This window comes from Botryllus schlosseri, chromosome 2, assembly GCF_051294905.1.
Source record: "Botryllus schlosseri isolate E-star chromosome 2, Bs_hap1, whole genome shotgun sequence".
Taxonomy (NCBI): Eukaryota; Metazoa; Chordata; class Ascidiacea; order Stolidobranchia; family Styelidae; genus Botryllus; species Botryllus schlosseri.
The window spans coordinates 20,897,547-20,916,494 of NC_137237.1; the positions used below are offsets into that span (position 1 = coordinate 20,897,547).

The 18,948-nt window shown below is 43.4% G+C and overlaps 3 protein-coding genes across 3 annotated transcripts; all 3 read right to left on the reverse strand.

Annotated features, from left to right (window-relative positions):
* Positions 1–1,528: 1,528 nt before the first annotated feature.
* On the reverse strand, positions 1,529–3,160 carry LOC145456440 (uncharacterized). Its single transcript, XM_080334567.1, has one exon. It carries the CDS (start codon positions 3,143–3,145, stop codon positions 1,529–1,531), a length of 1,617 nt encoding a protein of 538 aa, XP_080190693.1. The 5' UTR covers positions 3,146–3,160.
* A 1,355-nt stretch (positions 3,161–4,515) lies between these two features.
* LOC145456582 (uncharacterized) lies at positions 4,516–7,670 on the reverse strand. Its single transcript, XM_080334718.1, has 5 exons — positions 7,388–7,670; positions 6,137–6,291; positions 5,616–5,695; positions 5,178–5,286; positions 4,516–5,102 (listed from the first exon to the last, which is right to left on the reverse strand). The coding sequence occupies exons 1-5, from the start codon at positions 7,663–7,665 to the stop codon at positions 4,948–4,950; spliced, it is 777 nt and encodes a 258-aa protein (XP_080190844.1). The 5' UTR covers positions 7,666–7,670; the 3' UTR covers positions 4,516–4,947.
* A 15-nt stretch (positions 7,671–7,685) lies between these two features.
* On the reverse strand, positions 7,686–12,345 carry LOC145456385 (uncharacterized). Its single transcript, XM_080334467.1, has one exon. The coding sequence runs from the start codon at positions 11,893–11,895 to the stop codon at positions 8,779–8,781; it is 3,117 nt and encodes a 1,038-aa protein (XP_080190593.1). The 5' UTR covers positions 11,896–12,345; the 3' UTR covers positions 7,686–8,778.
* Between the last annotated feature and the right edge of the window lie 6,603 nt (positions 12,346–18,948).

Genomic DNA, 18,948 nt, shown 5'->3' on the forward strand with positions numbered 1-18,948 from the left:
CCTCTTGCGAGGCCGCTCGATACTTCCTGCGTAGTGTAAATTTCATTGAACACTTCGGTCAAATCTTCGGCTATCGTGTCCCTGTTCTCAATGTAAAATTCCGCGCTGATCCCATCCTCCCCCGGGGTTCGATTCCTGTTTTGTTGTGCGATGGCTAAGCGGACCTCGTCTTCGGTGATGGGAGCGTCTATATTCTCCTGCTGCTGCATCGTCAGCTGTTTTTCCTGGTACCTGAGAAAACTACTTGCAGTTTGTTGGTTTGTTTGTTTCTCACCGTATAGTTCCGTGTAGTATTTTTCGATGATTGTTCTTATTTGTTCATCATCCGAGGTTATTGTTCCATTTTCGTCTTTTAGTTCTTCGATGTTCACCGCCTCCTTCCTCTTCCTTATTGTCTGACAGAGGAAGTACGGATTGTTGTCCAGGATCGTTTCTCGCTTGGCTTTTGCTTCTGACTGAAGCTTGGATAGCTCTTCCGCTTTCCTCTTCCATATTTTCTTCTTTATTTTCCTGTATTCTACTTCAGAGATGTTATTTCGTAGAACATTTTGTCTTACCTCTTCGAGCTCGTTCTCCTCCTTCAATCTGATGTCCCGCTTTTCTTTTAGGGTTTCCCCAGCGTGTTTCACCGCGAGGTGCTTTAGTTTCCTCTTGACGGCTTCCCACCATTCGATTTTGGTTTCGTATATGGCTGGATGCAGCGTCTTCCATCTTCGCCATTTTACTTGGAAGTCATTTTGGAACGCCTCCTTTTCGTATATTTGTGTGTTATTCTTCCACGAATTAGGCCTCGGACTCTTTCCTTTTACACGTAAGGTCGCAATCACAGCATCGTGGTCTGTAAGGGTACAGGTTATATGTTTGCAATTTAGAGGTATTATACCTTTCGAGGTGTAGATCCTGTCCAATCTGGACTTTCCTTTGGGGTAGAAATATGTGTAGTCTTTTTTTTTCCCATTTGTTTCGCGAAATGTATCGGTCACTCCTATGGTCCTCATTACTGAGCGATTGTATGTGGCGTCTTCTCCAAGTCTTGTTATGTTGGGCGGTTCGCGGTCGAGTTCGCAGCTGTCAACCCCGTTAAAGTCTCCCGCTACCACGTGTCGTTCTTTCCGGCTTATTCTTGTTGCCAGTTGACGCAAGAGTGCTCTTCTTTTCGTTCTGTTATTGTGACCGTATACGTTAGTGATAGTGAGATTGATTTTACCTGACTTGATTCGGATTTGTAGTATTCTTCCTTCCGTATCCATCGTCTGGTCTAGTGTTCTGTATGATTTCCTTCTGTGCGTTAGTAGAACTGCTGTTCCTGCCGTTTTCCCGTTTCCGGAATTCCAAAAAGACTTTCCCTTCCATTCTGCAGCCCAAGTTCTTTCAGTGTCCAGTGTGGAGTGCGTTTCTTGCAGACAAATTATGTCGGCGCCTGTGTCCTTAATGTATTTAAATATTAGTTCTCTTTTACTGGCTAGATTCATTCCGTTGACATTGATTGTTAGAATCTTAAAAATATTCGGACCTGCCATAATGAACGTTACTTGTTAATAGTTGCGGACTTTTGCCTCTTCGATTTCCTGCACCTTGCGCACGATTTGTAAAACTTGGCATCCTCATTTCGGATTAGGTTGCCACAGCAGCTGGATATTTGGCATTCGCTTTTGCAGGTCCCGCAGATTATTGTTGTATTGTTAGTTAATTGTTCGCCCGTCACGATGAATTGATCATTCGTGTTGCAGCACGCCTGTATAATACAGTTTTCAGTTTGACATTGCATACAGGTACATACCGATCTTTGGTTCGTGAATGTAATCGGCCTGCCGCAGCTGATGCACGAGTCCGCTCCCTTTATTTCACCAGAGTAGCTATTGAACCTTCTGGTTGGCTGGATATGCTCCTCAGAGTCAGTGCTTTCCCTTTGCCTCTTGTCCCTCGAGGTCATATCCTGAGGCGCTTCATCTTCTGGTCTATTTACAAGGGCATTCGTTTGATCAAACCAATCGCTTTGATATACCTCTGCATTTTCGCTACTGCTTTTGTTGTTTGGGCTCTCGAATATGGTAAATATGTTCTTGTCGGTGTCGACGGTGTTTTGGACGTTCTTTATGCATCGAATCGTTTGGCTCTCGTCTATTTCTTCGTCGTCCTTTGCCGGTTTGTCGTCGGACTCTTTCGCCGCACCCTGCTGTTCGTTCGTTTCACCGGATGGGCGTTCTTCTTGCTCTTCGCGTTCACTCGACATACGTCTCTCGTTTCCTTTTATGGGCCCGACTTCCTCCGATCTCCTCCGCTGGGTTTGTTGTTTTCTTGCGCTCTCCTCGATTGTTGATTGGCTGTCGATTGCAGTCGTTTCCATCGACGTCATGCGTTTCGCCTCGACATCTCCACCTATTGATGTCGCAATAGTGGGTGTCGGCGCATTTCCTGCATTCTCTGTTAGCGGATTTCGATATTGCTGGGTCCCTCTGTTGATACTTGGGGTGATTTTTGGGTCTTCGCGCCTCTCGTGCTCTCTCCTCCTAGGTCTGGGAGGTCTTGTTGATTTCGTCGGGCATAATCTAGCAATATGTCCTGGCTGCTCACATATAGCACATGTAGCTGTTTGTCCCCTGTATTTCACTGCGATTTTCGCCCCATCTATCCAAATATATGATTTTATTGGGTTTTCTTCAATACACTTTTTCCCTACTAACACGCTTCGGATCCCGTTTTTAAATCCCATGTCATCTTTTTGCTGGAAGATGCTCTTTATGGGTCCATGATTGTTTTCAAAATATTCCTTTATCCGGTCGTCTCCCATGCGAATGGGCACCCAGCTGAGGTAAATCGCGATGTTTTCAGAGATGTACATCCAGTGTGTCGGGAGGTCGATTCCATCTCTCTTCATTTGTACCATTCTTCTGTCCACGTTTACCGCTAGTCTTCTCTCTCTGAATGTGAGGTCAATCTGACCATTCGGGAACTTTATGATTCCTTCTATGTGCTCCTTGTCGATTCCGACTGCATCGAAAAGTTCTATTAATTCTTGTCTTTCTGGCACTTGACTCAGTTTGATACCAATGTCGCATGTCCTGTCTATTAGCTGTGTAGCACCAGCTGCATTTGCGTATGACGTTGAGGCCGCACCTCTATTTTCATCTTCCACCATCGCCATCTTATTGTTCGGCGCTTTCCGTTTCTAGACCTCTACCTCCACACCCCTGCATATTCGTGTCAATACAACCGGTTCAGCACGGATTCTACTTGAAAAATTTCAAAAACCAAAACTAATAAATTTATTGATATATTTGACTGGTGATAATAGTATTTACGGTGAGCAGGGATATAGGTTGGGACCATAAAATTTTTATGTAATGCATATTTCACGGTGGAATAACTGGGGAATTTAAAATCAAGCTTTTTATCAACCATACTCCTTGAAAGCACATTTCACAATAATTTTTTTTTGTGTAGGCCGTATCCCACAGACATTTTCAAGCCCGTCCCCCCCATTTTTTTTTTCATCCGTAACTTTTTTTTCATTGAGTTTAGGGCGAAACAGTTGGTTTTATTGAATTCCTTGGCCCCAGAATTGGTTAATTGGACATTTTAATTGGTTCTCTACCATCATTTAAGCGAAAAATATCGATTTCAAAGATTTTTGAAAGTAGCGCCACCTAGTGACGAGAGGATTTTAAATCGCAATATCTTTTGAACCGCTGAACATTTTTCAATTTTTTTTTTTTTAAGAAACTTGGAATTCAAAAAAGAACAACATATATAAATATTGGACAATTCTGAGAGTATGCATTACAAATCTCAAAAAATTTGCTAAATTATAATGGAATTAGCCTGATGTGAGGTAGTGGACCACAACACTAGATAGATGAAGAAATATTCTGACGATTTAATTTTGTAGCTCTCAAATACAAGTATATTTAGTTATTCCTTTCGTGCACAAAGCTTCAAAGCATAAGCTATGTACAAAGGGGCTCTCACTCGCAAAAGTGATATACAGTGCCTCCTTCGATATCCACACGCTGTGCGCTGCAGGATATACCTAGTTCGGAACATGTTGTGGAAAATAACCCGAGCAAGCGTGGCGTTAGTGTGTTAACGGGTGATTGGCGATCTAAAAGTACGCGCTATCCATTTAAAATGAATTATAATAACCCACTGCAATTATGAGAACATGTGCAGCAAACGTCGCCACGTAGGCGACCAAAAATTTGACATGTTTATTTGCTCTAAATACTCATTAAGGATATGTCATACTACTCCATCATCTACTGCGAAGCCATTTTTCTGCAGCGCCCCCTGAGCGTTTCCGCCCCCTTCAGAATCGCCAGCGTCCCTTAGGGGGCGCTGGAGGCAAGGTTAAGACCAATGATCTAAATGAAATCAAATCACCACCTTTCAATGTTATTGTACGGATAAAAATTTACTGTGGCATATTAGTCAATACAGGTATAATAACATCTAAGGCGATGATCTGAGTTTGCCCATCCTTACCCTATACATGCATGCATAGCCATGACAGTCGGGTTCGGCGTCAAACATTGGCGTTAACAGCAAGCTGTCAGTATTCTTAAGGACGATACTATATATTTATGTGTATAACGTATTATAATTCAGAAAAGTTGCTTGAAGTGGCAATCGCTAAAAATGATCTATTGCGCAGTATAGGAGCTATACAGCGTGAGCTATATATAGTGTCCTGCTGCTCAAGTTGCTCTTGTACTTGGAAAACGCCATATCTCCATACACATCATCTATCCAACTCTCACTACAGGCATCGTTCGTTGGTTCGTATATGAACAAACATCTTCCCAGACTAACTATCACCGTAAAATCCCGGACAGAAGCGAGTGTCATTTCAGGCTCAAATTCCCCACAGCGTTCAGTCGTTTGTGGACCCTATCGGCCACAGTTGCGTTTTCCTCATGAATTTGACTGTGCGATCAAATTTGCAGGCATTCACTCAACAATAGCAGGCACACTGGAATCTTGCTCCACTGGCTGCTCTGAAGTATTGCTATCTTGCGTTTTGCTCACAGCATCCGGATTTGATCTTTTGCTTTCGAAATCTTTCATTTCTTTGGCGTATCGGGCCTTGTCTTTCTCGTACATTGCTGTGGAACATGGAACATAGTGATGGTCAAGCTATCAATGCGTGAATAGAATAAAAGCATGAAGTTGGTAATCACCGTAGTATGTCTTGCGATCTTCACTGGCTGTTTTTTGCCAAATCTCTGCTAGCTTACGGGTCATCTCTTGGCGACTTATCTCGGTTTTGTGGGTCTTGTTATACTGTTCCTGCAGGGTAAACAGACGGACAGCTTTATTCAACTATATTGTAATCGAAATTCACTACATTTTACGGTGATACAATCCTTAGGATCCCACGGATCTTCTAGTCCAACTGCATTGATGGAGTATGAGTTGAATGCAATAATACTAAGTAGGAAACTGTTTCTTATATCAAAAATGAGTTTGAATCTAAGCATAATGACTACAGGCCGAATAGCTGGAAAGAAGTTGGGACATCAACAGATGGAATGACAGTGACAAAGAATTAAATTCGAGGTCAAATAAATACAGGGAAGTTGTCAATTTACGAATACACAAACAAACTGCTCTCACACCTGCACTGAATCCCGATTTTTCTGGCAAAACATCAGGAAAGCGTTGGTCGGTTTTTTCGGTGCATTTTGCAGTCTTTTCACTGAAATCATCGATATTTATGTGAAAGAGGAGATAATACTATCAGAATTAACCGCTTGCTTTGGTCTCTGATTGTTTTTGCAACCTAGCTGACGTCATGCGTATGGTCAGCATGTAGCTACGCAGCCCGGGAGTGAATGGCACCGATTCCCCTCCCATCCCAAAAATTTCGACTTGGACAATTGTGCTGTTATCTATGTTCACTACCCCACAATGAATCTGTGATGTGACATCACTGAAAAAATTCGCTCCCCCCCCATTTTTAATTCGACATTTACAAATTTTCATTCTGACAACGCCTATGGTATCATGTTGCGGTTGACAAGCAGTTCCACTTAACATGTTCTATCAACTACAGCATTGGTGTACATTAGTTTCAGTCTCTTGGTCTTCTGGAAAGGGGTCTATTGTATCATGCATGTCGATAACTACAGTACCGTACCTTTCACTTTTTTCTTCGGCCTCTTGGCTTCTTTAACTGTCAGTTCCTGATCGTGTTGCAAAGCCAGAGCTATTTTCCGTTCCTCGTCTTCGACTACTTTCAATTTTGCGGCATGATAGTCATCGCCAAACGCTTCGAGTCTCTTCATTAAAAACCTAGGACAAGGAAAGGTTCTCATTCACAACAGATTGCTTATAGCTACGGAAGTGGAAGACCATGGCATCCAGCCAACAGGTTTCCCTACTACACAGTTCATTTGAATACGAAACATGCATTAGTTTGAGTACACCACTACACACACACACACACAAAGGAGTTCGTGTACCATCTAAAAATAGTGCATTGAACATTCTCTTGTTCGAAATGTCATGCTGGTGCCGTCATATTTTGTGATACGATTGTTGATATACAATGTTCTTTCCAATTCTCTACTAGTGTAGTATGAGTGTCAGCCAAAAATGAATGCATACTTTTATTGGTACATCACAAGTGGAGAGATTTGATTGAAACCACAGGGAGCATCATCATGACGAATGCAAATGATTAATGACACTCCAAATAGACACCATATTTGAAAATACATTTAGTTAATGTGGTGCGCATGCTATTTGACACAGTTATTATAACTATTTTCAAAAAAGCAGTTTTACCAAATGACTTGTGAAGTAGAACTAGTGTAAGACATAAGCACTTAAGCAAGTAGTAAAAGTACTTGGTTAGGCTTAGGCTACTGCCCAGTGTCCACCTCTGCTTTAGACACACATCAAGTGCTAGGGCTATGATGCACCAGTCGGATTAGTAGGCGCATTATTACTTCGTCAAAAACATACAAATTTGACTGTAGACAATATCACCAGTGCATTGAATGAAGGTCTGCTTATCAAGGAATCTATTTCCCACCTCACATGCTCCCGGTCGTCCTACCCGACTACTTCAAATTGAACAGTCACAACTGGTCCCGTATAGAATCGATGTCCTGTGCTCACACTGTTTTATTTTTTTATTATTTTTTATTAAATTACGTCAACCTAGAAAATCATTGCTGCTCACCTGATATATCAGGAAAAACGGCCAGCAATTCCAGTCAGGCAACTGGCCATCATAACATTATATGCTATAGTTCAAGGAAATTACACACATTTCACATACCACGGCACTCAGCATCGAAGTAGATTTCAACAGGTAGGCCTACCTCACAATTCGAATCCACGACAACCATTTCAGTCACATTCTACGCTGCTCTATACCAACCTTCTTTCTTTCTGTATCCTACCGACGACTTTATTAACCCTCCTTATCTTCTCGGCGCATTTCGCATTCTCCGCTTGGACTCTGATACACTCTTTGTAGAGAGCATCGCAATCTTCCTTTCCCACGTTCTTCTCATCATCATCTACCTCCACACTATCCCCTGAATGGGGCTCGGCAGGCTTGGTTATATCAAACATCGACACATCCGCCAACGCCTCCTTTGGGGACGTAGAACGTACCGAAGCCGCCGTTTCCTTATTGTCATCGTTGCTTAACATTTATACAGCTTACCCCAATGTCTAAAATGAGTTGTGACAAAATTCAGTTGGGTTGAGCTTTTCTGAAACAATTTCGTACGAGATTATCATAGACGATGATACAATGGTATAGAAAAGAATCACAGATATAATACATTTTGTTGCAGGGCAAAGTGCAATGAATAACGACCGAAACAGGAAAACTGCCAATGATTGAAATGAGTTACTGTATGAAATCAACTGCCAATGACCAGGGCCGGGGAGACGGGGTCAAGGTTTGAATGCAGCTTCACCTGCTTTGTTTTTGTCCGGCTGACACGTTTTGTTGCTGTAACTACCTACCTAGATCTAAAAACCAAATTTGCTGCACAACTCTTCTAATATCATATATCTTAGGCCAGTGGTTGACAGGGTGGTAGACATTGCACCGGATGGGATTTTCCAAGTGATAGGGCGTAAAAAAATGAAGGGGGCAATAGGGTGATGAAAACGTTAGAACGTTCAATCGAATGTTTGATGACAATCAACTGTATAAAATTAACTGTACAGTATCTTGCTGAATTCAATTTATATATATATATATAATGGATTGATGTTGTTAGAAAAGTGGCTCAATACTTGACTCATCCCAGCCGTGAGAGGTGAAAAGGACCAAATCAGGGATATCTGCTTCACATCACATAATGAACTTATTCATAAACTCTATCAACCTCGCCGCGATGCAAAATTGAGCATACGAAAATCATTGTTTCAGCATCAGAAATTCATTGAGCAGTATGCAAACAGAGCTACTTGATTATTACGAAAATGTAGAAGTACTTCGGTACTGATTACCAAATACCTATAGCTTTTAGGGGCAAAAAATATATCACTTTGGCCAGAACTATCTCCATTACAGCCGGGTAAGAGTGGAAATCACAATTTCATTTCTGAAGAATCCAGAGTCATTTATTCAAAATCAGTCATACAGTCTCACCCAAAAATTGGAATATCAAATGAGACATAGCAATCTGAAAATTTTGGCGACACACCTAATATCCGTCATCAAAGACACTACTGAAACACCGCTTTGTGGTGCAAAGACTGGTGACTCACTCAAATCGTAGTGTTCAATAACGGAATGGCGGCGAAGAATCAGATCGCATCGACCAATCTCGTTTTTTGCAAGTACGCTTTCATAGACGACGCGTAGGTCCTTCCGTTTATGATACGAGGCGGACAGTAGCCATGACTGTTCCCGACATCGTATCCCAGCAAGTGCTTCCTTAGTTTCTCATCAGAATAGGAGTCGAGTCCGTTTTCCAAGATGTCGGAAACCACTGAATCAGCATTTTCATCTGCGCTTTCTTTCTCGATCGCCGGCTCGCTTTTGATGATCCGGTTTATCAAATGTTCCGGCAGCATGCTCATGATAATACCCGTGCGTTGCAGTACGCTGCCGGGCATGAACTTGCCGAGAACGCGACTCTTTTCTTTGGGAACGTCTGTCTTTTTCGGAGATGCGTCCAGTTCGTTCCAGTCTACTTCAGGGACGCGACTTTCCGATTTTGTAGCCTCCTTGCTTTTATTTGATCCGTCGGGTGCGCTCTTGGAAGACGCCGTTTTTCTCGAAGATTTAGACTTTCTTTCGTAATCTTTTGATGAGTGCGGCGTTTCTTTTGGCATGCGATGACTCGAGGGAGACCTGTTCTCTCTCGTGTCTGACCGCTTTTTCTTACCTCTGTCTCGCGACACAGACAAATGCCTAGAGCCACCGCTTTCGTCACGATGTATGTTCGCGACACGCGGCCGATCGCCAGTCCTGCCCCTCTCGTTGTCCACATTTTTAACCAGTTTCATACTCGCAATCTCCCTGGAGTGAGACTGCGTTCTCTCGGTTTTCACCAACCTCATCGAATCTGGGGCCGGTTTCCTATCGCGTGGCGAATTACGATCGCTTCTCGGCGATCTTAGACCTACGGGTTCGCGGTTTTTATTTTTAATCCCAGTGGGCGGGTGAGGATGTGCAGACCGAGAGTCGTGACTGCCCGATCGCGACAGTCTGTTATCGTATTCGTCGCGTACAGGCATATGTTTCCGGTCGCGTCTGTCTACGTGTAAGACAGTATCTCTCGGGTGATTTCGTTCGAATTTCCTGTCATTATCGACGAATCGGCCGGGGTCTAGATACGGTTGATTGTCTCGAGGGTGAGGCAGCCGCGGCGGACTGCGTCCTCGGCCAAAATTCGGGGACAACAAAGGCGGCGGCCTCCTATCGTTTGGTCTCATAACGTGCCTTTCCGGGGCAACACCGACCGAGTGGATACGATCGTCGCGATACTGATCCGGTTCTGGACGGTTCCTTTGCTGGTATTTATTTGCGGGGCCCCTCGGGTTATCCCCTCGCATATCCTGTTCGTGCGGCATCGACATCAATCTTGGTATGATGCCTTCTTTCCGTTCGCCAGAGTTGCGTTTCATATTTTCGCCGTGCCAGTCCATGACTTTGCGACTACTGCTGATACCGCTTCTCTCCGACGAGAAATGACGCACCTGCGGTTTCGGGCGAATCACCTCTCTCCTTTCCGGAGAATATCTCTCCTCTCTGGGACGTTCCATTTCGTCGTAACCCACCTTTCTCCGGTCCAGGTCGAAATCTTTGTGGGGTCCTCTGTACTTTTCGTAAGTCTCACGACGGTCATGTTTACCACCGGGCATACTCCGTTCTACTTTCGGATCGCGTCTGACGCTAACCCGGTCAGGAGTTTTACGTTGGAACGGCTCGATTTTGTCACGGCGAGAATGGTACTTGTCCTCACGATGTAATTTTTGCGACGGCCGCACCTGGGTCGGTTTCTTGTCTTGATCGCGGTATTCCTGTTCCTGGACGATCTCCGGAGATTCGTAAAAGTTACCTTCGTCTCTTTTTCGTTTTCTCTTTTTTCTCTCCTTTTTCGCATCGTCGCTATAATCGTCGTCTATGACTTCGTAACGTGGCTTGCTGGACGAGTCTAGTTCCTTTTTCAATTTCTTCTTGCTCTTGGCGCGTTTCTTGCTCTCTTTTTCGGTGTAGGTGTCACTGCTGTAGCGGTCGTCGTTCGCGACTTGCGACATTGCGGAAAATTCGACTTGCGAATGCCGGCTGCCCGGGGAGAAATCGGAATATGGCGGCGCCGGGGATTCGTCTCTGTGCACTCTCTTTGGCGGGTCCGCATCCTTGTGCTGCCGTTTTTTGCTCGAATGCGATTGCGACCTGTGCGATTCTTTAGTATCATCGTCTTCTTCCGGGATTTTTTTGCTTTTCTTGTGCCTGACGGGATTTTCTCTAGGCGAGTCGGGGTCCTGTCGCTTTCGTTTGCTTTTGCCGGACCTCGCTTCTTTTTCTTGCTTAGGATGAAATTGATCGTCCGAAGACGGGTCGTAAACGACGGGCGATATCTTGCGGTGGCCTTTTTCATGTTCTTTCGACTGGCCGTGGCTGGTCTTTGGCTTTGCGGATTTTCGTTCCACGCTGACGTCATCGGGATGATCTTTCTCCGTCTTGCGTTTCGCGGACTTTTTCGATTTAGAGGAGTGCCTGGACTCGACTTCGGAATCGTTATCTTGAGAGTCCAGCGACTCCTTGATTTTCTTTGACGGATCTTTAGATTTTTTCTTTTCTCTGCTTCTGCCGCGTTCCTTGTGCTTCCTGTAAGCCGAACGATCCGGGGAGAGACTTTGCTCGGGCTGATCTGCTTTTTCGACGGACGAGCGCTTGGCGCTGTGTTTTTTTGATTTTTTCTTGGGCGACATGGAGTCAACGGTAGCCCGGTCCGGAGTGTCTTTAGAACGTTCGCGCAATGGAGAGACTCTCTTTTGGATGATCAGATTCTCCATTTTTCTCTCGCCCCTGTCCGATTTACGTTTTGAGCTGCTGTATGATTCGGATTGTTCCGACACGTGTCTCTCTTCGGATCGCCTGCGCGATTTTCTGGGCTGTTTCGGTTCATATTCCTGTGTTTTTGATTTACCGGACGAAGAATGTTCCTTAGATTTCTTTGCTGGCGCCACCTCGGCCTCTCGTCGTGACTTTGACTTTTTCATAGCCTCGTCCGCTTTGAAGTCTTGCTTGATTTGCTCTTTCTCAGGCTTTTCTTGCGGTTCCGGGTCTTCCTTTGGCTTTTTCCGGTGTTTGTCTTTGTTTCCGAGACGTGCAAACACACTGCCTCGTTCAAGTTTCGTTTGCTTTATGTCGACAGTTACTTTGCGTCTTTTACTACTCGAAGACGACATATCCTAACTGACATGTACCTTAACAGTTGATCTTCATTAGTTTGTGAATTCAATTTTCATGAACCATCTTTTCATAACAAAAAGGTTTCGACATTGTGTCGTCATCGTCATGTGAAAAAAAGGAGTCAGAATCAGGCCAATATAATGGAAGGCCTTACTTCAACTAATAATATATTACCAGAAGTGGTGATCTTCACGACTCCTGGCAACTTCCATTACCAAGCGCACAGTGGCACTGATTACTTGTGATACACATCGATTCTAATTTTATTTCTATACAACACTCGACGAGACCTGATTTGTAGTGGGCTCCAGGGTTGCCAGACATCTTTCGAGAAAAAGGGCCAAACAGCGCCGGAAAAGGGGCCAAATTGTTCAATAACGTTAATAACGTTGAAAAATTACCCACAGTGCTTTTGTCAATCACCTGGATTTCCAGTCTTATATTAGGACACCAAATCAAGTTAATCAACGACCTATAACTACACTGGATCCAACCACAATAACTGCTATTATTTCAAGCCGTTTCCAACTGAATATAAAATCGTAAAAGAAAACATTTTGTGCAATAATATGAGAGCAAATGCCACCCGGGCACCCACAGAGCATTAGACATGACAATTTCTATGGTACACCTTAATGATATCATCAAACCATAGTGTCCTATATTGGGTCGACACAAGCAAATCTCACGGTTCAATGAAATTGTATCACGTCACAGTTTCCATTTGGCTACAGGCAATTTAACGGTGATTTTTAACCGGCTTGCCGAGCATTAAATTTGATGAATCGGCTATCAATCGAAAGCTGACGCTGTACTGTTTGCGAAAATATAAATTTTATTCCACTCATGGCCCTGGAACCCCCACAATCAGCCCCAAATTATTCATTGTCGAGTAGATTGGCAGTGTGACGCAACAATGCTGTCTGGCGAAACGAGAGTGTAGCTCAAGAAAAAGGCAGCCAGACAGCATTGTTGCGTCTGTCGTTTCGCCAGACAGCATTGTTGCGTCCCAATGCCAATCTCCATAACAATGGAAAATTAGAGGTTGATTGTGAGGGTTCCAGGGCCGCGAGCGGAATAAAATTTATATTTTCGTAATCAGTGCAGAGTCAGCTTTCGATTGATACCCGTTTCACCAAATTTAATGCTCGGCGAGCCGGTCAAAAATTACCGTCAAATTGCCTGTAGCCAAATGGAAACTGTGACGTGATACAATTTCATTGAACCGTGAGATTTCCTTGTGTCGACACCATATAGGACACTATGATCAAACACTGTGCCAAGTCTCAAGTTGGGCATTCGATCATTAGTGTAGCGAAGTTGATTATGATTAGCACAGACGCGCGCTGATCTGGCATCTAGCATACGGTATTGAAGCGCGAAACAGATTATACGCAAAAGTCGGTATTGTACCGGGTTAATTTTAAAGGTGTTCCATCAGGAGATAGGTGACGAAATTTTGTATGGTACACCTTAATGATATCATCATAGTGTCCTATATGGTGTCGACACAAGCAAATCGCACGGTTCAATGAAATTGTATCACGTCACAGTTTCCATTTGGCTACAGGCAATTTGACGGTGATTTTTGACCGACTTGCCGAGCATCAAATTTGATAAAACGGGTATCAATCGAAAGCTGCCGCCGTACTGATTACGAAAATATAAATTTTATTCCGCTCGCGGCCCTGGAACCCCCACAATCAGCCTCTAATTTTTGATTGTTATGGAGATTGGCATTGGGACGCAACAATGCTGTCTGGCGAAACGAGCGACGCAACAATACTGTCTGGCTCCCTTTTTCTCGAGGACCTGTCTCGTTTCGCTAGACAGCATTGAGGCTGATTGTGGGGGTTCCAGGGCCGCGAGCGGAATAAAATTTATATTTTCGTAATCAGTACGGCGGCAGCTTTCGATTGATACCCGTTTTATCAAATTTGATGCTCGGCAAGTTGGTCAAAAATCACCGTCAAATTGTCTGTAGCCAAATGGAAACTGTGACGTGATACAATTTCATTGAACCGTGCGATTTGCTTGTGTCGACACCATATAGGACACTATGATATCATCAAACACTGTGCCAAGTTTCAAGGTGGGCACTCGATGCTTTATCTAGAAATTCGTTTAGCGATAAGGAGTATGATTAGCACAGACGCGCGCTGATCTGGCATCTACCACACGGTATTGAAGCGCGTGAGTGTGCGCGCGTGCAATATTTATTTATTTTCCGAGGCTGGATTTCCGAGGCTGCGATCCCCTTTGGTATCCAGGGCAACATTAATCACGAACCCGGATCCCATGTCTAGTACTCTAGTGTCTAGTCAAGTCATTAGTCAATCAAGCACACAAACTTTACAGCGCAAACACAGACAAAATAAGACTGCTGTCCATCATTCTGGGCCGAATACTTGTATGAAATTTCCTAAGCGGAAAAAAGATATGACATACCATTACTATTTTAAACAAATTTACTCCTGGAGGATGAGTTAATACCTTTTTCTGGGTTCAATAGTGGTATAAATTACTTACCAATATGAAATAGCTTATTTCCAGCCGAAATTTGTGTGATGTGATCGCATTCGCAACGATACACCATTGCTTCGATCAATTTCACCCTGTCAATATATCTTATCGGTAGGGTAACTTATACGTTGTTCCGGAAGATGAGTTCATCATTGGTTATACCTTTTCTGAATCTCATAGTCGTCTACTTTACACCCAAACTGGAGAGAACTTATTTTGAGGTACACATGTAACCCTAAAATCCAACTGAATAGGTCGGATCTGATCGCTACAAAGGGCAATTCACAATCGCTTCACGCAATTTGACCAAGTCAATATAATCTATCGGTAGGGTAACTTATACTTTGTGCCGGAAGATGAGTTATACCTTTTATGAATCAAATAGTCATCTATTTCACTCCCAAATTGGAGACATCTTATTTCAAGGTACACAACCATCCGCAAAATTCACCCAAATGTGTGTGATAAGACGACCTACTGCGACAATGCACGATATCGCTTCATTCGATTTGACCATGTCCATTAGGGTTGTTCAGATTTGGGCATTTTTTTGAAATCTTGTTTTGCGTAATTGCAAATGATAGTTTAGTGCATAAAAACACTTCTAAAAGCGATTTTGGTCATTTCCATGGCGATCTTCCTTGCGCGCAAAGCCCCCAAAGACCCACGGGCCAATTCTCCTTACTGCAGACTATTCACAATTCCTGGTTTGTAGCTTTAGTGAAGTTTAGAAAACGGCTGAGTAGAGCTGGGAAATATCAGGTCGAATTATCCTTTTGACGATTGAACATACTTACATTCCTATACATTCCAAATGTGGTTCACCTTCCCGTATTTGGCATAGGTAGCCGTCTGGTAGGCCTATGTATGAACGAATACAGGCATTTTCAGCTTGTTTCAACTCAGTAAATGTTAATCAAAGACATATTGTATATGAATGTAATTTCATCTTTATAGTAGCTCCAATTCGCCTAATCCGCATCAGGTTTGCAGTATTTAATGCGTCAGAAGGAAAGTTGACCCCCCCACCTCCGAACACAAAAACGGCCTATAGTACCGAATACGGCCAAAATACCTAGGTACATTGTGCAAATGTCAAAAGCTCGCGATACTAGGCTTCTTCTCAAAAGATCATAGTAGTTGAGTCTAAATGGGGGTCCTGATCCTCAACTATCAATGCATTCTGTCAGAAAACGTCCTCGGCGTTCTTACGGAAACAGAAACAATAATCTCAATACATAGTTGCAAGCACATACCATAGTAGGTGACGACAATGACTAATATGCCATTTTGTAAGTAGTGTCAAAGTCGTTAATGACGCTGCTGAACGAGGAGTTCAACTCAACTCAACACCGACTTTTGCTTCGATCATCACAGATGATGAGCGCCATAAGAAAAGTCTGCTGCAAGTTGTTGAGCTACACCATCAGAAGTATGACAACTTCAATAAACCCACAATGAAATCCTATAAGCCTGCCTGAGACTAGCGCCTGTTGTTATCCACTTTTTGTTTTACGCTTACCCAATTCTCGATGTGCTTCAATGATAATAACTGTCTTTTCATCCTTCACAATTGTCTCAAGTCACGTAAATGGTCGGCCTACTATGTCCGGATTTGTGTTTTGCCTTATTCTGCTTTTCAAGTCTGATAAGGCAAATTTCCTTACAATAAATTCATCAAGTTTCAGAAACATTGTCTGTGCCAGATATTTGTTTTTTTTTGTGTGAATTCAGTTGTAAACACATACCATAGTGGGTGACGACACTGACCAATATGTATTGAGATTATTGTTTCTGTTTCCGTAAGAACACCGTGGACGTTTTCTTAGAGAATGCATTGGTAGTTGAGGATCAGGAACCCCATTTAGACTTAACTGCCATGATCTTTTGAGAAGAAGCCTAGTGTCGTGAGCTTTTGACATTTGCACAATTTACCTAGGTATTCTGGCCGTATTCGCTACTGTGACAACGCATTGGACAGTACAGGCCTGAGTTTTTGTGTTCGGAGGTGGGGGGGGGGGGGGTCAACATTCCTTCAGACGCATTAAATACTGAAAACCTGATGCGGATTAAGTGAATTGGAGCTACTATAAAGATGAAATTACATTCATACTCAACATGTCTTTGATTAACATTTACTGAGTTAAAACAAGCTGAAAATGCCTGTATTCGTTCATACATAGGCCTACCACGCGGCTTCCTATGTCAAATACGGGAATGTGAACCACATTTGGAATGTATAGGAATGTAAGTATGTTCAATCGTCATAAAGATAATTCAACCTGATATTTCCCAGGTCTACTCACTGCTCAGCCGTTTTCTACCGCAAACTTCACTAAAGCTACAAACCAGGAATGGTGAATAGTCTGCAGTAAGGAGAATTGGCCCGTGGGTCTTTGGGGGCTTTGCGCGCAAGGAAGATCGCGATGAAAATGACCAAAATCGCTTTTAGGAGTGTTTTTATGCACTAAACTATCATTTGCAATTACGCAAAACAAGATTTAAAAAAATGCCCAAATCTGAACAACCCTAATGTCCATATATCTTATTGGTAGGGTAACTTATACTTTGTTCCGGAAGATGAGTTATACTTTTTATGAATGTAATAGTAATCTATTTTACACCCAAACTGGAGACTGGAGACAATTTTACACAAGTAACCCTAACATCCACCTAATTCGGTCGGATCCTATCGCATTGTGCGACAATGCACAATAGCTTCGCACGATTTGACCATATCAACATATCTCCTCGGTAGGGTGACTTCATCATCATCATTGGTTTATTAGCAATTCCATCAGTTCAATACACCACAAAAAATGCGATACAATGAATGGACAGGAAGATGTCGAAGCGACTTGGATTTGTCAATGGAATCGGACACCCACCTTGGCCTAGGCGTAGTAAAGAGGAGGCATGCACACTGAATGAAAGTAAAGAATACAGTATAGAAAAAGAAAGCGACAAGAAATAGGGCGGCATGTCATGGGAAGCGAGATCGATAGGTCAGTCGTGGTCCGGTAATCTTGAGGATGGACTGTATTTATTTAGTAGTAATTGCTTGTATTTCGACTTGAATGTGGACATGCTCGTCGACTGTCGGGTGGCAGGCGGGATACTGTTCCACACATCAGGTCCGGCATATTTGATGGAGCGATGATCTTTTCGGTCGATCATATGATATTTGGACGACGTGGACGCGCGTGTGTTGTACTTGTGCGCTTTTGATTCAGAGGTAAAGAAGTCATTGAAATATTCGGGGCAACGACCGCAGTGAAACTGATACATAAACTTGGCGATTTCTAGTTTCCGCATATCTTCTATGTTTAGGACGCCGAATCTCTTCAGCAGCGACTTATTGGATGGGCAGCCAGGCCCCTTTGGGGCCCTAGCTATGATTCGGAGCACTTTATGTTGTAGTTTCTGCAGTGGCTTGAGTGCAGTTTTACTGGCAGCCCCCCAACAGAGGATGCCATAATGTAACTTCGATTGGATTAAGGATTTAAAGAGTATCAGGAGAACCCATGCTGGCATGAAGCGCCCAAGGCTGTAGAACAGGCCGCACTTCGGTGATAATTTAGTTTCTAGGGACTGAATATGACTCTTCCAGGACATGTTCGAGTCCAGTAAAACTCCGAGATATTTGGCATTATCTGTGTTGGAAACGGGCTGACCAGCGATATTAACGGTTAGGTTATTTTTCGAATTAACTGTCAGCAATTGCGATTTCGAGGCGTTTATGCAAAGGTTGTTCTGGGCCGTCCACTCATGGACTTTGGGCATTTGGTCACCAGTCAGGGCATCCAGCTCTGCCGTCGAAGATGCGGAAGAGAGGAGGTGAGTATCATCGGCGAACAGTGTGGTGTTCAATGAGGAGGTTTCAAAATGTCGTTGACATATAAGGTGAAAAGGACCGGTCCAAGTACTGAGCCCTGGGGCACACCACAGGTCACCGGGTGAGGAGAGGACAAGGTGTCTGAGATCGCAACCATTTGTTGGCGTCCAGTGAGGTAACTTTTCATGAGCTCAAGTTGTGGGCCCCGAAGTCCGTAACGCGCCAATTTCGAGATGAGAATTTTATGATCTACGCAGTCAAACGCTTTTTTTAGGTCGAGAAAAATGCTACATCCCACATTTCGCTTCTCTGAGATATCATAGTACTGTTCGGCCACTGTTAGGAGGGCATGAGCGGTTTGGTGTTTGTTTCGGAAGCCAAATTGTTGAGGGGAAATGACAGACATTTTGGCGAGGAATGAGGACAGGCGGGAGATGAGATATAGGCCTACATTTCCTGAATCCAATAGTCATATATTTTACACCCAGACTAGAGGCAGCTTATTTCGAGGTACACAAATTACTCTAAAATCCACCCAAATATGTCGGATCTGATCGCTACAAAGGTTAATTCACAATCGCTTCACGCAATTTGACCATGTCAATATATCCTATCGGTAGGGTAACTTATACTTTGTTCCGGAAGATGAGTTATACCTTCAATGAATCTAATAGTCATCTATTTCACACCC

What these genes read in the sequence shown, in the direction of transcription:
- LOC145456440 (XM_080334567.1), bottom strand. Translation starts at nt 3,145, where the DNA reads ATGGCGATGGTGGAAGATGAAAATAGAGGTGCGGCCTCAACGTCATAC.
- LOC145456582 (XM_080334718.1), bottom strand. Translation starts at nt 7,665, where the DNA reads ATGTTAAGCAACGATGACAATAAGGAAACGGCGGCTTCGGTACGTTCT. An exon ending in GCCGAAGAAAAAAGTGAAAG is followed by an intron (nt 5,696 to 6,136) that starts GTACGGTACTGT and finishes CGATGATTTCAG; the next exon opens with TGAAAAGACTGCAAAATGCA. An exon ending in AAAATCGGGATTCAGTGCAG is followed by an intron (nt 5,287 to 5,615) that starts GTGTGAGAGCAG and finishes TTTACCCTGCAG; the next exon opens with GAACAGTATAACAAGACCCA.
- LOC145456385 (XM_080334467.1), bottom strand. Translation starts at nt 11,895, where the DNA reads ATGTCGTCTTCGAGTAGTAAAAGACGCAAAGTAACTGTCGACATAAAG.